General features: G+C 43.7%; 1 protein-coding gene across 1 annotated transcript; it reads right to left on the bottom strand.

Annotated features, from left to right (window-relative positions):
• Positions 1-1,876: 1,876 nt before the first annotated feature.
• LOC311134823 (uracil nucleotide/cysteinyl leukotriene receptor-like) lies at positions 1,877-24,526 on the bottom strand (the record flags this gene model as incomplete). Its single annotated transcript, XM_084168604.1, has 8 exons — positions 24,420-24,526; positions 23,867-23,952; positions 23,604-23,621; positions 20,515-20,881; positions 19,966-20,334; positions 9,745-9,982; positions 2,423-2,695; positions 1,877-1,960 (listed from the first exon to the last, which is right to left on the bottom strand). Exons 1-8 carry the CDS (start codon positions 24,512-24,514, stop codon positions 1,877-1,879), a joined length of 1,530 nt encoding a protein of 509 aa, XP_084024730.1. The 5' UTR covers positions 24,515-24,526.
• Between the last annotated feature and the right edge of the window lie 1,587 nt (positions 24,527-26,113).

The following is a 26,113-nucleotide window of genomic DNA, read 5'->3' as shown; positions in this document are numbered from 1 at the left end:
ATTACTACTGCTCATATTCTTACTACAATATGCAAATGTACCAATAAATCCTCTTACCATCATTACTACACCCTTTTCTGAACACATGAGTCACAACGGGATTCATGCTTTCAAAAACAAAAAACACCAACATTGTTTATTAAACTATAATAAAAATGAAATTAAAAATGACAACATTTGATAATACCTGAACTTACTTCTATCCCGTAAAGTAATCCAAGATTAGTACAATTAACTAGCAACAGGTATCCTTCATTCATGGAATAGCTCCCTCTCTCTTTTGTTATTTTATGGTTCGAATCACATATATTATTACCGAATTATAAACTTCTTCACAATTTTAAGGTTTATAAATTACCCTCAACTCGGTAAAATAAACTATCTTAAAATCCTCATCTCATTGTCTTTAGAATTACCAGTGTGGATGATCAAATCACACTAGGGCGGCAGGTAGCTTAGTGGTTAAGAGCGTTGTGCCAGTAACCGAAAGGTCGCTTGTTCTAATCCCCGAGCCGACTAGGTGAAAAATCTGTCGATGTGCCCTTGAGCAAGGCACTTAACCCTAATTGCTCCTGTAAGTTGCTCTGGATAAGAGCGTCTGCTAAATGACTAAATAAAACTAGAAAGTCAGAACAGAGTTCAGAGGTCATTGAAATCATTCAACAAAATGTTCCATCCTATAGTATACTAATCATTACCAACTTTCAAAACATTTCATAAATGTTACTTATCCCAAGTGTACATTAAGTCCTCATGACATTTATTCTCATAAGAAATCATGTAAAAAAGAAAGAAACTTCATAAAATTCACTGTGTGTGCTCCTTTAAGACTTATCACCTTTGACCTGTTGAAAACCCGCTAAAATCAAAATAACAACCCTTTATAAACATCATACTAGGTGTGTTGTGTTTTATTTGAAAAACACAAATGAAAAACAATAAACAAAAATAGTCAGGCCTTAGTTAATTTGGTAGCTCCCTTTTACGACCTAATACTGCCTAACTCCACTAAACTGCTCCCCCTAGTTGCCCTGGGCAACATTCCAATGAGATAAGGAAATCCCCTTTCTCCTGGAAGAGAAATTATACATTTTGTTAACATTCAATTACAAACAGTAATCCAAAGACAGTAATTACACACAAAACATTATACAGATATACACAGTCCTATCTCATCAATAATCGTTTGTATCAATCTAATTCCTCATAACTACTCCATAAAAAGATTATATAAAATCTCTCAAAAGATGAAAACCACTCAAATTTCACTTAGTACTGTATGATGGTCATCTGGCTCATGTGCTGTTTCAAGTAAATGTTTAAGAGGTAAGGGAGCATGCTAGTAGATACCATAGACTTCCAGTCATTGCGCTAACGCTAGTTAGCATTGACTCGTAAAACTACGTCTAACTTCCTTCATACTGGACACAGAGACATAAGAATGGTATCCACAAGTTCATCTGACTCTGGGGGAAGTATATTTTTTTATTTTACCAGGCAAGTTGACTGAGAACACATTCTCATTTACAACAATGACCTGGGGAATAGTTACAGGGGAGATGAATGAGTCATTTGGAAGCTGGGGATGATTAAGTGGCCATGATGGTGTGAGGGCCAGATTGGTAATTTAGCCAGGACACCGGGGTTAACACCTCTACACTGGGGTTAACACCCCCACTCTTACGATAAGTGCCATGGGATCTTTAGTGACCACAGAGAGTCAGGACACCTGTTTAACGTCCCATCCGAAAGTCGGCACCCTACACAGGGCAATGTCCCCAATCACTGCCCTGGGGCATTGGGATATTTTATTTTAGACCAGAGGAAAGAGTGCCTCCTACTGGCCCTACAAAACACCACTTCCAGCAGCATCTGGTCATGGCTGCTTCTCGCCCGATGCAAAGATCCCGTAGTGAACCAGGGCAGCGATGAGGAACACCCACTGCCACTCCTCTCGAGTCTGGGGACAGAAAACATGAAGTGATGAAGAGGACCACATGAAGTGACGACAGAACACAGGAAATGACGACAGAACACAGGAAGTGATGATAGACGGTGTGCACGCATGATTGTAAATCTCTTTGGATAAAAGCATCTGCTATATGTCATATATTATTATTCATATCTATTATTATTGTAAGTCCCATTCCTAAAATATGAGGAATATGGATATTACTGGATCAACAGACACTAAAAATGAATAAATAGATGATCTTGTCTCAAAGGTATCCCCCTAGAACAGGTGTACTGTAAGTATTTTAATAATTATAAATGACGATTTAGCCAGGCTAGTCCATTCAGTAACAATTGGCACTGTTTTCCAGGTGATGAACATACCATACAGATAGAAGATGGAGGACCAGCCAGAGTACTGGACCAGGATCCCAGCCAGAGTACTGGACCAGGATCCCAGCCAGAGTACTGGACCAGGATCCCAGCCAGAGTACTGGACCAGGATCCCAGCCAGAGTACTGGACCAGGATCCCAGCCAGAGTACTGGACCAGGATCCCAGCCAGAGTACTGGACCAGGATCCCAGCCAGAGTACTGGACCAGGATCCCAGCCAGAGTACTGGACCAGGATCCCAGCCAGAGGCATGGCTAACACAGCACCAGGTGGTGGTGGCCAGATGGCTCCGCTCCAGTGGTGGGGCCCACTTACTCCAGATACCATGACAGGCTGGGTAGGTCACTCCCTACACACAAACACATTACATATAATATAGTATAACATACAGTGGGGTCCGGAATGATTGGATCCCTTGATAAGGAGGAACAAAAAATAATGTATAAAATAAATAATACAAATACTGAGCTATGCTAAAAAAAATAAAAAATAAAATGTACACTAATACAAATACTCCATCCCCCTCCCCTTTTCAATACTCCATCCCCCTCCCCTTTTCAATACTCCAGCCCCCTCCCCTTTTCAATACTCCAGCACCCTCCCCTTTTCAATACTCCAGCACCCTCCCCTTTTCAATACTCCAGCACCCTCCCCTTGTGAGGATAATGGCCCTGAGCCTTTTTCTAAAATGTTTTATGAGATTGGAGAACACATTGGGAGGGGTCTTAGACAATTCCTCCATACAGAATCTTTCCAGATCCTTGATATCCTTCGTCTGCGCTTATGGACTGCCCTCTTCAATTCAAACCACTGGTTTTTAATGGGGTTCAAGTCCAGGGCCTGAGATGGCCATTGCAAAATGTTGATTTGATGGTCAATTGACCATTTCTTTGTGGATTTTGATGTGTGCTTGGGATTATTGTCTTGCTGGAAGGTTCACTCGTGGCCAAGTTTCAGCCTTCTGGCAGAGGCAACAAGGTTTTTGGCTAAAATGTCCTGGTACTGGGTAAAGTTCATGATGCCGTTGACCTTAATCAACACTCTTTAAACTCAGGAAGGATTAAAGGACATTGTAGATTGACTGTGACAGACAGACAGACAGACAGACAGACAGACAGACAGACAGACAGACAGACAGACAGACAGACAGACAGACAGACAGACAGACAGACAGACAGACAGACAGACAGACATACAGACAGACAGACAGAGACAGACAGAGACAGACAGAGACAGACAGACAGACAGACAGACGGCAGGCAGTTAGGTCGCCCCTATAGAGGAACACATATAGGACATTATATTAAAGAATGACCATGGCAATCTGTTGATACGACTGCACAACCGATCAACCAACCGACTGACCGAACAACTGACCGATCAACCAACTGACGACCAACCAACTGACCGACCAATTGACCGACCAACCAACTGAGCAACCAACTGACCGACCATCTGACCAACCAACTAACCATCCATCTGAACAAACCAACTGACCAACCAACCAATCGACCAACTGACCAACCAACTGCCGACCATCTGACCAACCAACTGACCAACCGACCAACTGACCAACCAACTGTCCGACCGACCAACTGACCGATCATCAAACAGAGTGGGCCATGAAATGGTCATTCAGTAACTCATTCATTCCCCTCTTTTATTTTATTTTATCATTTTATTTTATTCCAACATTAAAACGACGTGGACAATTTCCAAACTACTAAACCAAATAGGATTTAATATCCTCAAACCACAATTCAGTATTCAATCCAATTAGGACCAGTGAATGTAAAATGGCACTGCCACGTGAGCTGCCAGTTTCTCTCATTAGTGAAATACAAGAAAGATAAATTAGATCTACTCACAAACAAACTGACATGACGCATTTGTGGAACTTCCCTGATATGGATAAATGGGTTGAGGTGGGACTGCATGCTGCATCCCATTTGGCACCCTATTCCCCATATAGTGCATTATGGGCCCTGGTCAAAAGAAGGGAATAGGATGCAATTTGGAATGTAACCTGAGACTGAGTCAGCCTGGGCAGATTCAAGCTGACCACCCTACTTCGCCAACAAAAAAAGAATTGCTCCCATTAATTCTCAATTACTCACTAAGTGGCACACAATCAACTATTGATAGACACAAATAGCTCGGGCTTGCTGTGGGAGTCACCCTGAAATGTAATGTTTCATTTGCAGTAATAAGTCGACACACATGGAGCACAGGCTGTTGTCTCTCCATGAAGGGAGGGAGGGAAGGAGGAATGGAGGGATGGAGGGAGGAAGGAGGGAGGAATGGAGGGAGGGAGGGAGGGAGGGAGGAATGGAGGGATGGAGGGAGGAAGGAATGGAGGGATGGAGGGAGGAATGGAGGGAGGGAGGGAGGGAGGAATGGAGGGAGGGAGGGAGGGAGGGAGGGAGGGAGGGAGGGAGGGAGGGAGGGAGGGAGGGAGGGAGGAATGGAGGGATGGAGGGAGGAAGGAATGGAGGGAGGGAGGGAGGAAGGAATGGAGGGATGGAGGGATGGAGGGAGGAAGGAGGGAGGAATGGAGGGAGGGAGGGAAGGAGGAATGGAGGGATGGAGGGAGGAAGGAGGGAGGAATGGAGGGAGGGAGGGAAGGAGGAATGGAGGGATGGAGGGAGGAAGGAGGGAGGGAGGGAAGGAGGAATGGAGGGAGGGAGGGAGGAATGGAGGGAGGGAGGGAAGGAGGAAGGAATGGAGGGAGGGAGGGAGGAAGGGAGGGAGGAATGGAGGGAGGGAGGGAGGAATGGAGGGAGGAAGGAATGGAGGGAGGGAGGGAGGAAGGAAGGGAGGAATGGAGGGAGGTGGGGAGGAATGGAGGGAGGGGGGGGGAGGAATGGAGGGAGGGAGGCCAGAGCTACATTTTCAGGGCTTCTATTCATGAGAACAGGAGGGTTTTAAAGGAACAAAGGAAGAATGGCCTTCAGAGTGTGATAATGGTATTTCACTGCTGCTGCATCATCCTTCCCTCTCCCTCATTCATTCTCTGTTTGGTTTGAGGAGACATGGGGATGGCCACCACATGGTTCTCTTTTCTTCTGGGATTTTACATTCTATGTGAGCAGACATCTCTCTCTCCCTCCCTCCCTCCAAGGTATGCTGTTTGCTCTGATGTTTTCTCTGTTTGCAGAGGATTTTAACATTGTATGCAGGTACACAGATAGAATGATGCTTCATTTAAAAAAGTGTGCACATTTTTTTAGGCATAATCTGTGTACCTGTGTAAAGCATAATCTGTGTACCTGTGTACACACTAGACTACTGTTTCAGTGCATGACATGATCATGTGTTCCCTATTGGCTATACCCATCATGTGATCTCCTGTCAAAATATGCTGAATAAACATAAAATGTATAGAAATATATAATGTCTCCTACTCCGTGATCTCGCCATCAAGGTTGACAACTCCATTGTGTCCTTCTCCCAGAGTGCAAAGAGCCTTGGCGTGACCCTGGACAACACCCTGTCGTTCTTCGCTAACATCAAAGCGGTGACCCGATCCTGCAGGTTCATGCTCTACAACATTCGCAGAGTACGACCCTACCTTACACAGGAAGCGGCACAGGTCCTAATCCAGGCACTTGTCATCTCCCGTCTGGATTACTGCGACTCGCTGTTGGCTGGGCTCCCTGCCTGTGCCATTAAACCCCTTCAATTTATCCAGAACGCCGCAGCCCGTCTGGTGTTCGACCTTCCCAAGTTCTCTCATGTCACCCCGCTCTTCTGCACACTCCACTGGCTTCCAGTTGAGGCTCGCATCTACTACAAAACCATTGTGCTTGCCTACGGAGCTGTGAGGGGAACGGCACCTCCTTACCTTCAGGCTCTGATCAGACCCTACACCCAAACGAGGGCACTACGTTCATCCATCTCTGGCCTGCTGGCTCCCCTACCTCTACGGAAGCACAGTTCCCACTCAGCCCAGTCAAAGCTATCCGCTGCTCTGGCACCCCAATGGTGGAACAAGCTCCCCCACGACGCCAGGACAGCGGAGTCACTGACCACCTTCCGGAGACACTTAAAACCCTACCTCTTTAAGGAATACCTGGAATAGTATAACAGTAATCGTTCTACCCCCCCCCCCCCCCCCACCCCATAAAAAAAGGGTGGTTGTCCCACTGACTATCCTTAATTGAATGCACCAATTTGTAAGTCGCGTCTGCTAAATGACTTAAATGTAAATGTACTGACGCAGAACTAGGGCATCCAATAAGCTGAGTGCTGCATTCTACACTCAGACCTACAGTATTTCACTACAGTAGTTATTATTTAACTGTATTATTGGGAGTAATGAGAAGCAGAAAGGCAGCTTAGTTAGCAGCAGAGATGTGTCCTGTGGAGCGTACTCATGTTATTGATGGGTATCAAGGCAGCAGAGATGTGTCCTGTGGAGCTTCCTCATGTTATTGATGGGTATCAAGGCAGCAGAGATGTGTTGTGGACCTTCCTCATGTTATTGATGGGTATCAAGGCAGCAGAGATGTGTCCTGTGGAGCGTCCTCATGTTATTGATGGGTATCAAGGCAGCAGAGATGTGTCCTGTGGAGCGTCCTCATGTTATTGATGGGTATCAAGGCAGTAGAGATGTGTCCTGTGGAGCGTCCTCATGTTATTGATGGGTATCAAGGCAGCAGAGATGTGTTGTGGACCTTCCTCATGTTATTGATGGGTATCAAGGCAGTAGAGATGTGTCCTGTGGAGCTTCCTCATGTTATTGATGGGTATCAAGGCAGCAGAGGTGTGTCCTGTGGAGCTTCCTCATGTTATTGATGGGTATCAAGGCAGCAGAGATGTGTCCTGTGGAGCGTCCTCATGTTATTGATGGGTATCAAGGCAGCAGAGATGTGTCCTGTGGACCTTCCTCATGTTATTGATGGGTATCAAGGCAGCAGAGATGTGTCCTGTGGAGCTTCCTCATGTTATTGATGGGTATCAAGGCAGCAGAGATGTGTTGTGGACCTTCCTCATGTTATTGATGGGTATCAAGGCAGCAGAGATGTGTCCTGTGGAGCTTCCTCATGTTATTGATGGGTATCAAGGCAGCAGAGATGTGTCCTGTGGACCTTCCTCATGTTATTGATGGGTATCAAGGCAGCAGAGATGTGTCCTGTGGACCTTCCTCATGTTATTGATGGGTATCAAGGCAGCAGAGATGTGTCCTGTGGAGCTTCCTCATGTTATTGATGGGTATCAAGGCAGCAGAGATGTGTCCTGTGGACCTTCCTCATGTCATCGATGGGTATATATACCTATTGGTGTTTCTGATCTGCATAATTAATGACCAGGTGTCCCTTGGGAAAGAGGTCGTCTGACCTCAATTGAAGGTTAAACAACAACTGTGGATAGGACATAGAATGCTGTAGGAAATCACCATCCAACCAAACCAAAGAAATCAGCAGCCCACAGTCTTACCTCCACCAGACCCTGTGGTATCGTGACGCAGATGACGCAGCGATGGTCCACCCGAGCCGTGAGGAAGATGGCTGTTATGGGTGGAAGATGGCACAATGATGCCATCTGTTGGTAAATGTTCATTACTGCAACTCCAGTGTTTTACCGGTGTACTTGAGATACCCGGATGTCTTGCAATATACTGAACAAGATTGGTTACTCGCGTCAATGCCTCTGCCTCGTTATTTAACATTCAAACAATGGCTAGCCCAAACAATCTATGAACAAAAGGGGAAAACACCGTTTTGTAATTTACATTTTCAGTCATTTAGCAGACGCTCTTATCCAGAGCGACTTACAGGAGCAATTAGGGTTAAGTGCCTTGCTCAAGGGCAGATCGACATATTTTTCACCTAGTCAGCTCGGGGATTAGAACCAGCGACCTTTCGGTTACTGGCACAACGCTCTTAACCACTAAGCTACCTGCCTCCTCTAACCTCTCGCTCTCTCTAATCTGTGTCTTTCTAACTTCTCTCTCTAATCTCTCTGTCTCTCTAACCTCTCTCTCTCTCTCTCTATAGCCTCTCTCTAATCTCTGTGTCTTTCTAATGTCTCTATATAATCTCTCTGTCTCTCTAACCTCTCTCTAATATTTCTCTATGTAGCCTCTCTAAAGGAACTTTAGAATCCTAGGTATAGGCCTAATAATAGATACATGTTATACTATGTATTCAACATTCTGCAGATGATATATTTACCTGTTCGCTGCTAGTCGTGAGCATATCCACCCTCCCGGTATTTGTGTGACGATGTAGCCCCAGAAGAACGAACCGTGGATCATCCCCACCATCTCAGGATCCCAGCTGAACTTTGCTTCCTTCCCAAAACCAAACATGTTATATTTACCTCATTTAGCAGACGCTCTTATCCAGAGCGACTTACAGGAGCAATTAGGGTTAAGTGCCTTGCTCAAGAGCACATCGGAAGATTTTTCACCTAGTCGGCTAGGGGAATAGAACCAGCGACCTTTCGGTTACTGGCACAACGCTCTTAACCACTAAGCTACCTGCCGCCCATAGAGCAAACAATAACCCATAGAAACACCAGCCAACAGCCACCACATTAGTTATCTATTTGTAATGATACCATATGCATAACAATGTCTTAATTGTGTGTGTTTTTTTATCAACATCATCAAGCAAAATCGTGCGGCAGGTAGCAGATAATACTCTCGTTTTATTTCCACAATTCCACATCAGGCTAAGGGGATATTGGATGGCTAACTAAAGAAGCAGCCTAAGCTTTGACATCTTGGGCAAATAATTAAGAAATGTCGATTATTATAAGGCCATTCTGAACAATAATTTTGCTTAATATTTAATAGGCGAACAGAAATGGCTGGAAAAACACCAGATCAGCAATTTCCAAATATTCATTTGAGAATTTAAGTTTAAGCCTAACAAACATTACGACTGCAAGGCTTGTGTAGGCTATGGTGTCCGTTGGATGATTCATTCAATTAGAATCTCTCCTTGGTATCTCAGAGCCTTAGAGGAAGGGGGCGGGGACTGGGTCTTCCATTCCAGATGTCACCCTATTCACCTGCACGACCTATACAGTGCACTACTTTTCACCAGGGCCTATTTTCACCAGGGCCTATTTTCACCAGGGCCTATACGGAAGTAGTGTGCCATTTGGGGCGGGGCACTAGGGGTCTGGTCAAAAGTAGAGCACTGTGTAGGGAATAAGGTGTTTGCAACAACAATAAGAACTAATAAAAGATAAGAATACGAACATAAAGTAAATGTCTCAGTAGAATATAATAAATATTTGCGCATAAGTATAATACAGTGCAAATCAAGGATAGTGCAAATCAAGGGGAGAGTGCTGATGTTGGGAATAATTAGAACCTTTTTCCATTCCATTTTAAGTTCAGGGACAGATTTTATATGATAGGCACCTCTGTGATGATGATCTTGCCGTCCTTGTGGATGGGGTGCTGTTTTTGACCATGCCCACGATAGCTACGCCCAGGTTACACCGGATGCCGAAGGAGATGCAGAATCCGAGGCCGCTCATGATGGCGATGATGTAGCGCCGCGGGAGGCCGAAGCACGTGCAGTCGCGTAAAAGCGGTTTGTTCGCATGCTGCTCTGAAGGCCGTCCGTCCTCCGTTAGCTCGATCACCTCACCTGTCTTCTGACGCTTCTCCAACACCCTTTAGATCAAACAAGCACCCGTAGGCCTATCAATAACATCCTTTATTTCCTTTTTAAAAAATCCTTGTAATATTTGACGATTCTTGCAATGATTAGGTATTTCGTTGTATTACAGTGTAATACGTGGAATGTAATCACTTATATTGAACGTTTGAAGGAATTCTTAAAGATCATTGATTGGTATGACAAAGGTCTTTATTTTTTATAGACTGAATTACTTTTGTTTTGATCTAATTTTTAATCTAAATAGGGATTACTCGTTCTTCGAATATGTATAAACATAGTTTAAAATAGCCGAGAATATAAACCTAATTTTAGTCATTTTACTCCAAAGTTTCATGTTGTATTAGTCTGATGAAGCCTACAGGATACACAAGGATAAACCGTCCAACAAAATGCTTACTGCAGTTTCCTTCTGGACAATGCAACAACAATAAGAACTAATAAAAGATAAGAAATGTCTCAGTAGAATATAATACATATTAGCGCATTACATTTACATTTTAGTCATTTAGCAGACGCTCTTATCCAGAGCGACTTGCAGTTAGTGAATACATATTTTTTTATACTGGCCCCCCGTGGGAATCGAACCCACAACCCTGGCGTTGCAAACGCCATGCTCTATCAACTGAGCTACATCCCTGCCGGCCATTCCCTCCCCTACCCTGGACGACGCTGGGCCAATTGTGCGCCGCCCGGCTGCGACAGAGCGACAGAGCCTGGATTCGAACCAGGATCTCTAGTGGCACAGTTACCACTGCGATGCAGTGCCTTAGACCACTGCGCCACTCAGGAGTACGCATAAGTATAAGTATAAGTATAATACAGGGCAAATCAAGGATAGTGCAAATCAAGGGGAGAGTGCTGATGTTAGGAATAATTAGAACCTTTTTCCATTCCATTTTTCGTTCAGGGTTTAATTTTCACCTGTTCTGAGAGAGAGAGCTTGGCTAAACGAAGACAATAAAACGACCTTGATACCACACTGCAGCAGGACACAGACAGCACTGAATTTACATTTAGACTGTCTGTGTTGGTATACTGAGAGCTCAATAGGATAACACATTGAATGTAATAAGGTGTTTTGAACTTTATCCGATTAGAAACGTAAGGTTTACCAAAAATAATGAAGATAGATTCTGTAGATTTGATGAGATAAGATAGTATTGGAAAACCACAAGTCTTCCAATTGTATCTTATTGTGTCACGTTTAACAGCATAACTATTCAGTGGAATGGTTCATACCTCCAACCGCTGGGAATAAAAACACTGGAATTAATAGAATATCCCTAACGCTAGATTTAATACCGAAAGAAAAATGGTGTTTAATTGCTAACAAAAGCCATTATAATACATTTTGATTAGGTATCAAATTGTATGTGTTTTAATTCCAATCAATCATCCATCTTCATGGTGGAAAACATGCTCTTTTCAGTCACATACAACGAAATGAATTAGCCTAAATTATGTTTTTGGAAAGGCATGAGTTGAAACCCAGCCAACTTTAAATGGTGATATGTTTTGCTATTTTAAAATGTTCGATCGAAATATGTATTTTGAAATAAGAAATGTAATTACCATAAGAGTATTTTCATCAATGGAGTAGCCTACAATCCTCCCTGAGTCATTTATATTTAGCAGACGCTCTTATCCAGAGCATTTAGGGTTAAGTGCCTTGCTTAAGGGCACATCGACAGATTTTTCACCTAGTCGGCCCGGGGATTAGAACCAGCGACCTTTCGGTTACTGGCACAACGCTCTTACCCACTCTTACCCACTAAGCTACCTGCCACCCCTGAGTCCAATGCAGTGTCGTATTGCAGCACCCAACAGAGTGTATTCTATGACAGTTGATATCAAACAGATCGATCTTGGTTAATACTGATGAATATATAATGGTACAGATATCGCCGACCCTGTGTCACGACGCGTTCTATTGCATTCATTATTTAAAACTCCCTCAGCTGCCTGCTGGTGAAGGAGGAGTGGGGTGGAAGGGGGTTAAACTCCCGGGAAATAACTGATCCTTAAATATTCGGCTTATCTGACATAATTATGCTTTTCCACTTCCTGTCCTGTGTTTTTCTATTTTGAATTTAATCCAAAACCACAGTAACCAATTTGCAAGTGAGATTTCTTTCTGATGGGTTTTTTGGTGCAAGTGAGATTTTTTTCTCAACGCCTGGATGAGACAGGAGGCAATTCACACCTGCATTTGATATGGATATAGCCTGGAGTCTAACATATCTATTCCCTGTTGATTCCTTTTTTTAAGCATAACCCAAGGTGAAAAGCAGACAGAGAGAAAGTGGGAGGGTTGGAGCTACTTACCTGTATAGATATGTGGGGCGGCAGGTAGCTTAGTGGTTAAGAGCGTTGTGCCAGTAACCGAAAGGTCGCTGGTTCTAATCCCCGAGCTGACTAGGTGAAAAATCTGTCGATGTGCCCTTGAGCAAGGCACTTAACCATAATTGCTCTGGATAAGAGCGTCTGCTAAAATGTAAATGTATATATGTCGGAAGGTCTTTCCTGCCAAATTCTTCATCCCTTCTTTACTGGGCGGGAAAGCCCGCTGTTTAACGGGTTCGGATTCCATTATTCCAAATTATTCTCTGCTCAAATTCTATTCTATTATGATAACGAATTCAAGTGTAGAATATTGTTAAACATATTTGTCAAGATGTTAATCCGAATTATGTGCCTCTTTCTCGGAAGAAAATCGAGGTTTAGGCTTCCAATGCCAGCTGTATTGAATGAGCTGAGAAAAAACGATGATATTGCAGAATTAGGCGACCAATCTGATATGGTATGGTTTCACAGTCACAAAACAGTAGTCTGATAAATATTTATTTGCCATATGCAATCCATTCAGTGGCATTTTGTACTGATACCAGTCAACTGGTAAAAAAATAAATAAAAAATAATTACCCTCTTGATAAAGTTTCAAATGTATACATCATATGATAAGATCAAAAGAGAAACGTCGATGATTAGGCTGAAAATTCCTAATTGAATGGTTATTTTCCAAGCGAAGAAGCTCCACTCTCCCTTATCTGTCGTGAGGGTCTCGGCTGAGGCGGGTTCGGGTTCGGGTAGCTGTTTAGGAGAACGTTCAGCACCAACGAGAGGAACGGCTGCGCGCACCCAGTCAGTACCCAAGCACCTGTCCACAGCGCCACAACACATGCGCACACTCCTCTCTCCTCACAGCCGGGGGGGTTTCTCTTTTATTTTTCTACTAATTTGTTTACATATGGGGGTGTATTCATATTGGTAACATTGATGTAGATTCAGTGTGCACACTTCGAGACTAAAATATGATTATTGTTTAAACTTTAGCCTGAAAAGGCCCTCACTCAGACCGTAGGCACAAAGACAAGTGTTCCTATCATATCCTATCCTCCATCTCTCTTATAGTTTCTTATCGTTTTGGTCTAATCATATGCTATTTTACTGTCTGTTTCATTTTTACTCTATTTCTCTTGTAAATTCATACTCTGCGGGCAGTTTTTATACTGGGTTTGGTTTTATGTGGCATTGTGAAAGGCATGATTTCAAGACTGCCTGTATATTTAAAGGCTGATTCAGTGCATCTTTCTTGTTGGCTACGCGGGTGTTACGGGCTTTGTGTCTCTCATTTCTCAAGAGATTTGGAAGATTTTGAAACCTTCAACCTTTTAAAGTTTAAGGAAGGTTTAAAAGGTTGAAGAAGAATAACTGGATTACATAAAATAAATAAATATGTGACATGGGATTACATGAGATCAAGTAGCCTAACATGCTCTTTATGAGTAAAGGCAGACAGGAAGAGGAAGAGGCCGAAGTCGGCGGGAAATCTGTCTCCTTCCAGCAGGTGGCGTTTTGTTGTTGTTGTTTCCCCCACCAAGCAAGGAGTTTTTGTCAGTGAGTGTTTTTGTCACAGAATGGTTTATCTGCTACTTGAGGTTTATTTGATGGAATATACGTTTTGTAATGCTTAAAGATGCACTATGCAGAAATCGCTCTACCATTTCCTGGATGCTAAAATTTGAATAGTTTGCCTAATTTCAGTTTATGTGACTAAACAAGAAAGTATAGTGTAGAGAATCATTGTACCATCTAAACTGCTGTGAAATATAGTTTCCAATAACTCAAAAATATTGTATTTTCAGCTGTTTGAATCTGTTGTACAAAACCGAAAGTAAGACATGGAAATGAAATGTAAGCACAGGAAGCATAGAAATAGCGCATATAGAACAGATCTACCCGCGTCTTAGACTTGCTTTCAATGCGAATGACAGATCTATTCTGATTGGCTGGGCCTGGCTCCCAAGTGGGTGGGCCTAGGCCCTCCCAGGCCCACCCATGGCTGCGCCTCTGCCCAGTCATGTGAAATCCATAGATTAGGGCCTAATGAATTTATTTAAATGGGTTGATTTCCTTATATGAACTGTAACTCAGTAAAATCGTTGAAATCGTTGCGTTCATATCTTTGTTCAGTGTATATGGTCTACAAACAGTAACCACTGGGCACAGACGTCAATTCAACGTCTATTCCACGCTGGTTCAACGTAATTTTTTACATAAATACATATACTGTTACATAGATACAGACACATTACAGAGACTAAAAAATGCTCAACCTCCAGATGAGTATGAGGGGGGAGTTTAAGGACAATTGTTACAAGCTTGTTTGGCTGGTAGCTTATTCTTTGGATGTTTGGGGCTGCTGGTGACCCATGATGTGCAGCCCTAAAAGGGGTCTGTAGCTAGGTTTCCATCCAATTGGCGACAGATTTTCATGCGAATATTCAAAAATCTGCATAAAAACAATATGCGCATTAATTTTCTCATCAGAGTTGTGTTTCCGTCAAACAGACTGTGCATAAATAAATATGTGCACATCAAAATAACTTTTTTTGTGGTTAAATTCCCCATGGACCGACAAAAAAAATACAAGTTAAATGGGTTTCCATGGAATTTTCAACTCTAGGCATACTGATGGTTTGGTCACTAAAGATGTTGAGTAGGGATGTGCCCACTCTGGTATCGTCATGTGCGCTCAGGCCAACAGATTACAGATACAACGCAGGTATAGTATAGCCTACTACATGATCAGGTTATTATGGACTATTTCTATTTGTCAAATGGAATCCAAGCGTCGATCATCATGTCACCAGAATAAGACCCTTGATAGTTATTGAAAAGGAGCATCAAGGATATCACCGTGCACTTTCACCACCCTGTGAAGTTCATCGTAATTTATTTAATCTGTTAGCATAATAAACTGCATGGTTTTCCATGATGTGGTGAATTTTTTTTATCTGACATGACGGCTTCTTTACTCGCATAGAAAGGTTGGATGTAAACCTGGTTCAAGTCAAGCCGTTTTGAAGATGCTGGAATTATATTTTGGATGAACGTGCGCAGGCCTATAGGAGACTTTTGAAGTAGCCAAATCAGATTAAAATATTGTGACTGGTTGTGTTTCTGCCACATATAAAAGGTAATACATTAAAAAAGTTAAATTATAAATATTTTGGCTATATTGGTGATGCAATGCTGTACTGTTTGTTGCTACTTGGCTACCTGCCAAACATTTTGCTTTTTACTCTTAATAACTATTTAATCAAACTCGGTAATCAAACTCTGTATCTAACACGTTTACCAAGGTCTTAGTTTTGTCCTCACACAACTTTTTTTTATTCAACATTTTCACCCTGGATGCTTTATCTGGACATAGATCTGCAGGACCTCCTTCGGCCCAAAACAAAAGCTAAGTAACATTATGCCTTCTCATTGCAGTCACTGTACTCTTAATATACAGGGTAACTATCGCCTTATGGTGAGGAATAGCCGAGTTGCAAGCACAGCTTCAGATGCAATCGTTAGGCAATGGCAATTTAAGTGGAGGAAAGGATGAAACTTTCCTTAAAATGAATCATCCAGCGATCATACACTGTTTACCAGGGGGCAGGGCTACCGGCGTAAATGCTCTCATCTTATCTATCAACATAGACAGGACGAACTCCTCTGGCTCCACAATGAGATAGGGTGCAGGCCAGGCAGCAGGCTGTTAGCCAGCCAGCCAACTTACTGGAGTCTGCCACTAGCTCAGTCAGTGTGGTCAGCTCAGCTTTCCCCATTGAGACCGTGTCTGTGCTTCAATCTAGGTCGGGCAAAACTAAACATGGCGGTGTTTGCTTTAGCAATCTCACCGGAATAAAGACCTCCTCCATTCCTGTCATTATTGAAGGAGATTGTTATAGTATCTCACATCTCAAAATAGGGCTACTTAATGTAAGATCCCTCACTTCCAAGGCAGTCATAGTCGATGAACTAATCACAGATCATAACCTTGATGTGATTGGCCTGACTGAAACATGGCTCAAGCCTGATGAATTTACTGTGTTAAAAGAGGCCTCTCCTCCTGGTTACACAAGTGACAATATCCCCCAGCGCATCCCGCAATGGAGGAGGTGTTGCTAACATTCACGACAGAACGTTTCCATTAAAAAACAAAAACAAAGTGTTTTAATCTCAACATTTTTAGAAAAAGCTGTTGCGCAGCAACTCTCTGCCTTCCTGAAGACAAATAATGTATACAAAACGCTTCAGTCTGGTTTTAGACCCCATCATAGTACTGAGACCGCACTCATGAACGTGGTAAATTACCTTTTAATGGCGTCAGACCGAGGCTCTGCATCTGTCCTCGTGCTCCTAGACCTTAGTGCCGCTTTTGACAACATCGATCACCACATTCTTTTGGAGAGATTAGAGACCCTAATTGGTCGACACGGACAAGTTCTTGCCTGGTTTAGATCTTATCTGTCGGGAAGATATCAGTTCATCTCTGTGGATGGTTTGACCTCTGACAAATCAATGGTAAGTTTCGGTGTTCCTCAAGGTTCTGTTCTAGGACCACTATCGTTTTCACTATATATTCTACCTCTTGGTGATGTCATTCGGAAACACAATGTCAACTTTGTGTATAGCACTCCGTGACATCTGCTGATGTAAAAATAGCTTAATAAATACATTTGATTGATTGATTGATATTGAAGCGTTAGGTTCTAGGTGAGCGAGGAATAGCCGCTCTGATTGGAGAGGAGGAGGCAGAGCGTGTGTTAAGCTTTCCTGAATAACTGGGCCTGCCGGGATCAGATGTAGCTACATTATTACAGGACGATTTTTGGAGAATGACGACCTGCAACAGACAGCGCATTCAGTATCAGAAGTAAAAATACAGCCAGACTGGCCTGCTGCTGTGCCTTCCTAAACCGTATTAACTGTAGAGAGTAAACCCACTACTGATATAAAACCCACAAGATCAATAGGGGAGGAGCGTTTTGAGCTGCGTGTTTCATGTCTTCACTGTTCTTTCATGCGCAATGATGCACCTGGCCTCTCCACTGGCCTATCAGCTGTTCCTAATGGTTCTAGTGGATTCATATTGAACATGTATGCAGCGTTTATGTGTGGTACGATTGCTAGTTAGCCTATTGCAGATCTGGACAAACGATCCACCCTAGCACTATTGTCACTATGAATGGTGGGTAGAGGGACAGATGGACCTCTAGACTGGTAGACTATACTGACCTGAGGTATAGTAAAAGTTAGCACACAGAAAAACGTAACACATAAGGGAAGTACCAAAACACCTTGATATAGGGGAGGGGCATGCAGGCAGATGAGGAAATGTTGCTAGGATGGACTAAATTATATAGTAAAACCTGCAACTAGCGAATGTAAACCGGGGAAAAAATGCACTACCCTCCCCTGTGCCCAATAAAAACACACTACCCTCCCCTGTGCCCAATAAAAACTCACTACCCTCCCCTGTGCCCAATAAAAACTCACTACCCTCCCCTGTGCCCAATAAAAACTCACTACCCTCCCCTGTGCCCAATAAAAACATACTACCCTCCCCTGAGCCCAATAAAAACTCACTACCCTCCCCTGTGCCCAATAAAAACTCACTACCCTCCCCTGAGCCCAATAAAAACTCACTACCCTCCCCTGTGCCCAATAAAAACACACTACCCTCCCCTGAGCCCAATAAAAACACACTACCCTCCCCTGTGCCCAATAAAAACTCACTACCCTCCCCTGTGCCCAATAAAAACACACTACCCTCCCCTGTGCCCAATAAAAACACACTACCCTCCCATGTGCCCAATAAAAACTCACTACCCTCCCCTGTGCCCAATAAAAACCCACACAACCCTTCCCAAAAAAGGATTTACCACCCACCCCTATTTCGGACCACCCCTCCCCCAGTAAATTTCAAACTGTCCCTAAGATCGAAACTCCTTAGAGAAACCCTCGGGACAGATTTATTGACATCTAACCATAAGTTATTGAATATGTGCCATAAAAGTGACACGCATACGAATTCCATGCTCAGTACAAAATAAAGTAACAAACATCTAATATTTAACAAATATGTGAGTGCGATCAACATGAGACAACCACAGTAAGGATTCATTGAAAAACATCTACAACATCAGAAACAAAGTTTACACAAATACGGTGCATGTATTCAGCTACACTGATACAGACAACCACCCACAGACAGGCTCGTTGCTGTATGATACAGACAACCACCCACAGACAGGCTCGTTGCTGTATGATACAGACAACCACCCACAGACAGGGTTGTTGCTGTATGATACAGACAACCACCCACAGACAGGCTCGTTGCTGTATGATACAGACAACCACCCACAGACAGGCTCGTTGCTGTATGATACAGACAACCACCCACAGACAGGCTCGTTGCTGTATGATACAGACAACCACCCACAGACAGGCTCGTTGCTGTATGATACAGACAACCACCCACAGACAGGCTCGTTGCTGTATGATACAGACAACCACCCACAGACAGGCTCGTTGCTGTATGATACAGACAACCACCCACAGACAGGCTCGTTGCTGTATGATACAGACAACCACCCACAGACAGGCTCGTTGCTGTATGATACAGACAACCACCCACAGGCAGGGTCGTTGCTGTATGATACAGACAACCACCCACAGACAGGCTCGTTGCTGTATGATACAGACAACCACCCACAGGCAGGGTCGTTGCTGTATGATACAGACAACCACCCACAGGCAGGGTCGTTGCTGTATGATACAGACAACCACCCACAGACAGGCTCGTTGCTGTATGATACAGACAACCACCCACAGACAGGCTCGTTGCTGTATGATACAGACAACCACCCACAGACAGGGTCGTTGCTGTATGATACAGACAACCACCCACAGACAGGCTCGTTGCTGTATGATACAGACAACCACCCACAGGCAGGGTCGTTGCTGTATGATACAGACAACCACCCACAGACAGGCTCGTTGCTGTATGATACAGACAACCACCCACAGGCAGGGTCGTTGCTGTATGATACAGACAACCACCCACAGACAGGGTCGTTGCTGTATGATACAGACAACCACCCACAGGCAGGGTCGTTGCTGTATGATACAGACAACCACCCACAGGCAGGGTCGTTGTTTTATCATACTCATGTGATTCTTGGGGTCGGCAGGTAGCTTAGTGGGTAAGAGCGTTGTGCCAGTAACCGAAAGGTCGCTGGTTCTATTCCCCGAGCCGACTAGGTGAAAAATCTGTCGATGTGCCCTTAAGCAAGGCACTTAACCCTAATTGCTCCTGTAAGTCGCTCTGGATAAGAGCGTCTGCTAAATGACTAACAATGTAAGAGTTAAAAAACGTATTCAGGCATTGTGACTGAGATCTGATCATCTGTGCAGTCCAGCGTCAATAAAGACAAACTAGAACACACCCCCTTTACAAGTATTTTCCAATCAAGGGAGGCGATGGGGGGGAGGATGGGATTTTTAAAAATGATTTAGATGGTAATTTACCATGGTCTGATCCTTCAGCATTCACAGTGGAGTGACAGCAGACAACCCCTGGCCACCGTGCCCCATGGTCATCTGGTTCCTCGCTCTCTCAAACAACCCTGTTACTGACGTCACGCGACCCACTGCCGATCGCTGCCGTTTACACCTCCGAAGCTGCAGCCAAGCGAACCCAAAGGTATCCTGGAGCTCCTTTCTAAACTGACGTCCCACAAAGCAAGTAAACAGCGGGTTGACACAGGTGTTCAGGCTACATAGACAGATCTCCAGGCAGAACGCCAGGTCTGCGGACTGCCAGGACGCCGGCCTGCCCGGGTACATCGCATGCATAACGATGGTCGCGTTCCTGCTCAGGTGGTAGGACAAGTAGAACAGGGCGAAGACGATCAGCACGGCGGTCAACACGCGGGTCAGACGGAGATGTTGCCCCTTGCTGTTGTGTACCTGTGGCTGCCGGCTGCGGAGGCGGAGCTCCCTGACGCTGCGGAGACAGACCAATTAAAAAGCATGAGTTGTCACACATGTTGGAGAGGTGTTGTTTGACGGAATAGTAAAAACAAATGTACAAAAATAAATAAAAGATAGTCAATCACTCTGTACAGGCTCCCAATAATTTAATCAATCAGGATCAATCAATCAATCAACCAATCAATAAATGTACCTGCGGAGGCAACAGTAACAGATGGAGGCTAAAGGGAAGAGGAAGCCGATGCAGGTACAGCTGATGGAGTAGGGCAGGCTCTCCTCAGTATCGTCCAGATATATATACAGGGTACACACGGTACGGTTACTGTCTCCGGGGCAACGTTGTAGCAACGTCATGTGAGCTACGGGGATACTTATCACCATGGTAACCGTCCAGATAACCGCGCAGAGTAAATAGGTCTGCCGGCGGCTGAGTAACACCACAGAGCGCAGCGGATGGACGATGGCGAGATAGCGGTCCACGCTGATGCAGGAAACAAAGAAGATGCTGAGGTAGAAGTAGTTGTGGTAGAGCAGCCGCAGGATCTTGCAGAGCGACACACCTAAGATTAGACAAACAGTTCGTAACTACATATGAGGACGCCGAGGTACGGACCTAGGTCATCTTTTAGATTTTTTATTTATTTTTTTAATAAGGGAACTCAGTCGGGTCTCAACTTACATGCTGACCACACCGCACACCTCGCGTGTGCGAGCGTTTTGCGAAATAAATGTACACATACATGTTATTCAAATCAATGCACCCACACTGGTCGTGCGCGTGTGACGCTCAATGCCCTGCAAAGTCCCGCCTCTCCCATCTCCTCATTGGTTTTTAGGAGCATCTACCCACGTGGGTGATTGAAAGATGAACTGAGGTCTACGCTCCAGTCCAGTCGGTGGTGGTAATGCACCATAAAGTTATTTGCCAACCGTCATATAAAGTCCAAATTAAGAAGAGAAAGACTGAAGGAGGAAAGATGACTAGAAAACAAACTTTTACCCTTTTATCTGTGGATTAATTGTCGGAGTAGAGGACCTTGTGCATTTCAGGTAAAATAACAACCCAATGTTTATATCCCAGGATAAATTAGCTAGCAACAGCAAGCTAGCTAGCTAAATTGCCATGAATGTTTAATGCTTTTCAACCTGTCCCGAAATTAATATAATTGGTTCAGAGTTTTGTTTTGATATTTCAACCTGCGCGTCCTGATCGCGTCTGGTGTGGTTGGACAAAATCAACTTGCGCACGTGGACACACACGTGTGTGCAGTCTGGGTAGCATGTTAGGCTTAGATTCAATCAGATCAAGCGTTAACCAGACACCTGTATAGCAGATGTTTTGTCAGTGTTAGAGGTGGAACTGCTTTTGAGCTGTCAAATCGGTGAGCATCTGCTCTTTTGATCATCATTGTCAGGAAGCCACACCCGCCCCACTTGTGTTTGAAGTTCAGAGCGAGCATGTGTAGGCTATATAAAAATAAATACGCAATTAATTATTATTTTTTCCTTAAGAGTCTTTTGACGCCCTCGTCAATCTAAGTAACATAATATAAAAATACCCATCAAACTCTGTCAGCTAGAGATATCCACCGGTCCTCTGTAGCTCAATTGGTAGAGCACGGCGCTTGTAACGCCAAGGTAGTGGGTTCGATCCCCGGGACCACCCATACGTAAAAATGTATGTGCACATGACTGTAAGTCGCTTTGGATAAAAGCGTCTGCTAAATGGCATATTATTATTATTATATTATTCCTCATCTGCGGTGAAAGGTGGCCGAGCTACAGCGGTGTTTGTCAGACCATGAGACATCCCGAAAATCAGTCTTCCCATGACAACGTTTGTAGCGTCAGAACGGCACAAACTCATAAGACTTTCCTCTATGGAAAGATGAGACTCACGAACACAATGGTGTTCTCTGTTTTGCTTTACGACCCCCACTGTCCCTCGACTTCCGCCGAGGCTGCCTCCCCTCCTTGTTCGGGCAGGTTTCGGCGTTCGGCGTCACCGGCTTACTAGCCACTGCCGATCCAATTATCATCACTCCATTTGTCTTGTCTTGTCAATCACACACACCTGGTTCTTATCCCCTCATTAGTCATGGTATAAGTGTTCCCTCTGCTTCCTTGTCTGTGTGGGTGGTTGTTTATTGTGGAGGTTAGTGAAGCTCGGTGGAGCTCGTGTATTGTGTATCGACGGGAGTATTTTCCAGTGCTCCTTGTATTTTCCAGTGCTCCTGTTTTGTGCCCTGGAGTGTGTTTGGTGTTTGACGCATTTCTGCTTAAACCTGTATTTTGCGGATTAAAGCATGTTATTCTGTGATTTACCCTCCTGCGCCTGACTCCTTCAACACCATCTCATCACACCCACAAGTGTCACGGGACTCGTCTGAAGGTAACCCATACAAACTAAAGGAAGTATGGAGGTAGTTTTGTGCCAACAAAAATAAGGGGTTAAATATGTGTCCAAAAAAACTAAAATATATCGTGAACTTTCTTGTATCTCCTAGATACAGGACAGACACTTCAACCTTATTCCTTATGATACATTTGTTGACTGTCTTTTTTTGCCATTTATGAACGTCTTATTCAATGCGTATCTATGGCTAAAGTAGTAAAGGCCAAATTAAATATTTTATCAAATCATTTTAAAACAGTTTTTTTTTTTATATAACCAAAGGGGTCCTACAAATTCCTAAATGATCCATGGTATGACCATGTTAAAACAATTCCATATGTTAGCTTCGAACCCCCACACATAAACAAACAAAATAAAGAGGATTTCTAGCATCATAATGGAGATGACATCTCACATTCCAGTGTTCTAGCATCATAATGGAGATGACATCTCACATTCCAGTGTTCTAGCATCATCATGGAGATGACATCTCACATTCCAGTGTTCTAGCATCATAATGGAGATGACATCTCACATTCCAGTGTTCCAACTTGGAAACAAGGTTGTGTGACTCCGTGCAGCCAACGGCAACGTCCGCTTTAGCTAGAATTTCAGGAGCCACTTGTGGATTTGACAGCTCTGGCGCAGTTCCACCTCCGACACCGCCGATGCGGATGTTGGTTAAAGCGGATCTGATTGAATACATTCCTCACTGTGTTGAGAGTTAGAATTAGTAGAATTCACAAAGGTGCAATTTCAAACTTGGTTGTACAGCAGCAGTTTTCCTCGTGATATTATGTCACTCACTGTGCCTTGCTTCATTAAGAAACGCTATACAGGACATGAAAACAACAGACAATATTGCCAATTGGATTTACTTAACTTACCTAGACCCCAGTGGAGACCTGAAGAGGACCACAATGGTTGTTAAACTTGTTTGTTAATCCTCAAAGCTTTTTAAATGCAGTACAAGTGTAGTATCCACACGTTAGACTAGTCCCAGGTCTGTTTGTGCTGTTTTGTGCCAACTCTACTGCTGCCATTGATAAGCCAAACATGTCCATGATAGCACAAACAAACTGGCAACACCTACAGTATGTGGTTGAACTGTGTTTAAATTTTTTTTTAAAAAATCAAATCAAATCCTAACCGTTTAAGTGGTAGTGGATGAAGAAGGGTAGCGCCAGCAGCCAAAAGGTGTCAGCCATGGCCAGGTTGAAGAGCAGAACACTACTCCTGAAGAAGAAGAAGAAGAAGAATACATTATGAATCTATACCAGAAAGATGTCTTCTACTGTGCATAACCCCTCCAACATATACACACACACACACACCTTACAGCGCCCAGTGAACAGTTTAAGGGTAAAGAAGTGCCTCGCTCAAGGGCACAACAGCAGGGGATGCTGTATTGCTAGGATTTGTCGCTAACAACCCTCTAGTAGTCAAATCTCTCAGATCCCAACCGGGAATGTTCCGGTGGCAAGCACGACCCCTCTAACCTCTACCGCTACCTGGACCAGCGTTTCATAACCTCTACCGCTACCTGGACCAGCGTTTCATAACCTCTACCGCTACCTGGACCAGCGTTTCATAACCTCTACCGCTACCTGGACCAGCGTTTCATAACCTCTACCGCTACCTGGACCAGCGTTTCATAACCTCTACCGCTACCTGGACCAGCGTTTCATAACCTCTACCGCTACCTGGACCAGCGTTTCAGGCGGTGGGAGAAGATCCAGAGGGAGAGCAGGTTGAGGGGGAGACCCAATATCAACACCACCAGGAAGAAGGCTGGCATCAGGTATAGCTGGACCACCCGGATGCCCTCCTGCCCCGGAGAGGACAGGTCACAGAAGGCCTGCTCTGGGGGCTGGAAGAAGACTTATATTAGGTCTGGATTCAGTCCAAGGTGCTTCATAGTGCAGCGTAGCATTTACTTTACGCTTAGGCAGGCTACTTACTTTATGTTTTACGCTTATGCAGGCTACTTACTTTACGCGTAGGCAGACTACTTACTTTACTTACTTTACATTTAGGCAGGCCACTTACTTTACTTACTTTACACTTAGGCAGGCCACTTTACATACTTTACGTTTAGGCATGCCACTTACTTTACGTTTAGGCAGGCTACTTACTTTACACTTAGATGGGCTACTTACTTTACTTACTTTACACGTAGGTAGGCTACTTACTTTACTTACTTTACACTTAGGCATGCTACTTACTTTGCACTTAGGCAGGCCACTTACTTTACACTTAGGCAGGCTACTTACTTTACACGTAGGCAGGCTACTTACTTTACTTACTTTGCACTTACATGTTACATTTTAGTCATTTAGCAGACGCTCTTATCCAGAGTGACTTACAGTTAGTGAGTGCATACATTTTTTATTTTTTCATACTGGCCCCCCGTGGGAATCGAACCCACAACCCTGGCGTTGCAAACGCCATGCTCTACCAATTGAGCTACATCCCTGGGCATGCTACTTATTTTACACTTAGGCAGGCTACTTACTGTACTTACTTTACACTTAGGCAGGCTACTTACTTACTTTACATGTAGACAGGCTACTTACTTTACTTACTTTACACTTAGGCATTCTACTTACTTTACACATAGGCAGGCTACTTACTTTACTTACTTTACACTTAGACAGGCTACTTACTTACTTTACAAGTAGACATTCTACTTACTTTACTTACTTTACACTTAGGCAGGCTACTTACTTACTTTACAAGTAGACAGTCTACTTACTTTACTTACTTTACACATTATACTTACTTTACACATAGGCAGGCTACTTACTTTACTTACTTTACACTTATACAGTATACTTACTTACTTTACAAGTATACATTCTACTTACTTTACTTACTTTACACATATGCAGGATACTTACTTTACACGTAGGTAGGCTACTTACTTTACTTACTTTACACCTAGGCATGCTACTTACTTTACTTACTTTACACTTAGGCAGGCTACTTACTTTACACGTGGGCAGGCTACTTACTTTACTTACTTTGCACTTAGGCATGCTACTTATTTTACACTTAGGTAGGCTACTTACTGTACTTACTTTACAATTAGGCAGGCTACTTACTCTACTTACTTTACACTTGAGCCGACACAGCGTTTACCATGAATGCATATTGTCGCTGTATAGTGCCCAGCTCTCTAACACGCCTTGGATTGAATCCTCACTAAATACAATTGGATCACTTCTCATGTAAGTCGTTTTTTGATGTAGTTGTATGGACGAATACACATATAAGTTGTTGTAGCGCTGTTGGTGTGGTGAAGGAGCACAAATAACCTGATGGAGGCTGAAGGAGTAAGGGGATACTTTCTTCATCTAATGTACAGGACATATGCATCATAATGGTGCTCAGAGTA

Source organism: Coregonus lavaretus (assembly GCF_964263955.1).
Source record: "Coregonus lavaretus genome assembly, chromosome: 9".
NCBI lineage: Eukaryota > Metazoa > Chordata > Actinopteri > Salmoniformes > Salmonidae > Coregonus > Coregonus lavaretus.
Note: the sequence above shows the minus strand (reverse complement) of the source record. Positions and strands in the feature narration are given on the sequence as shown.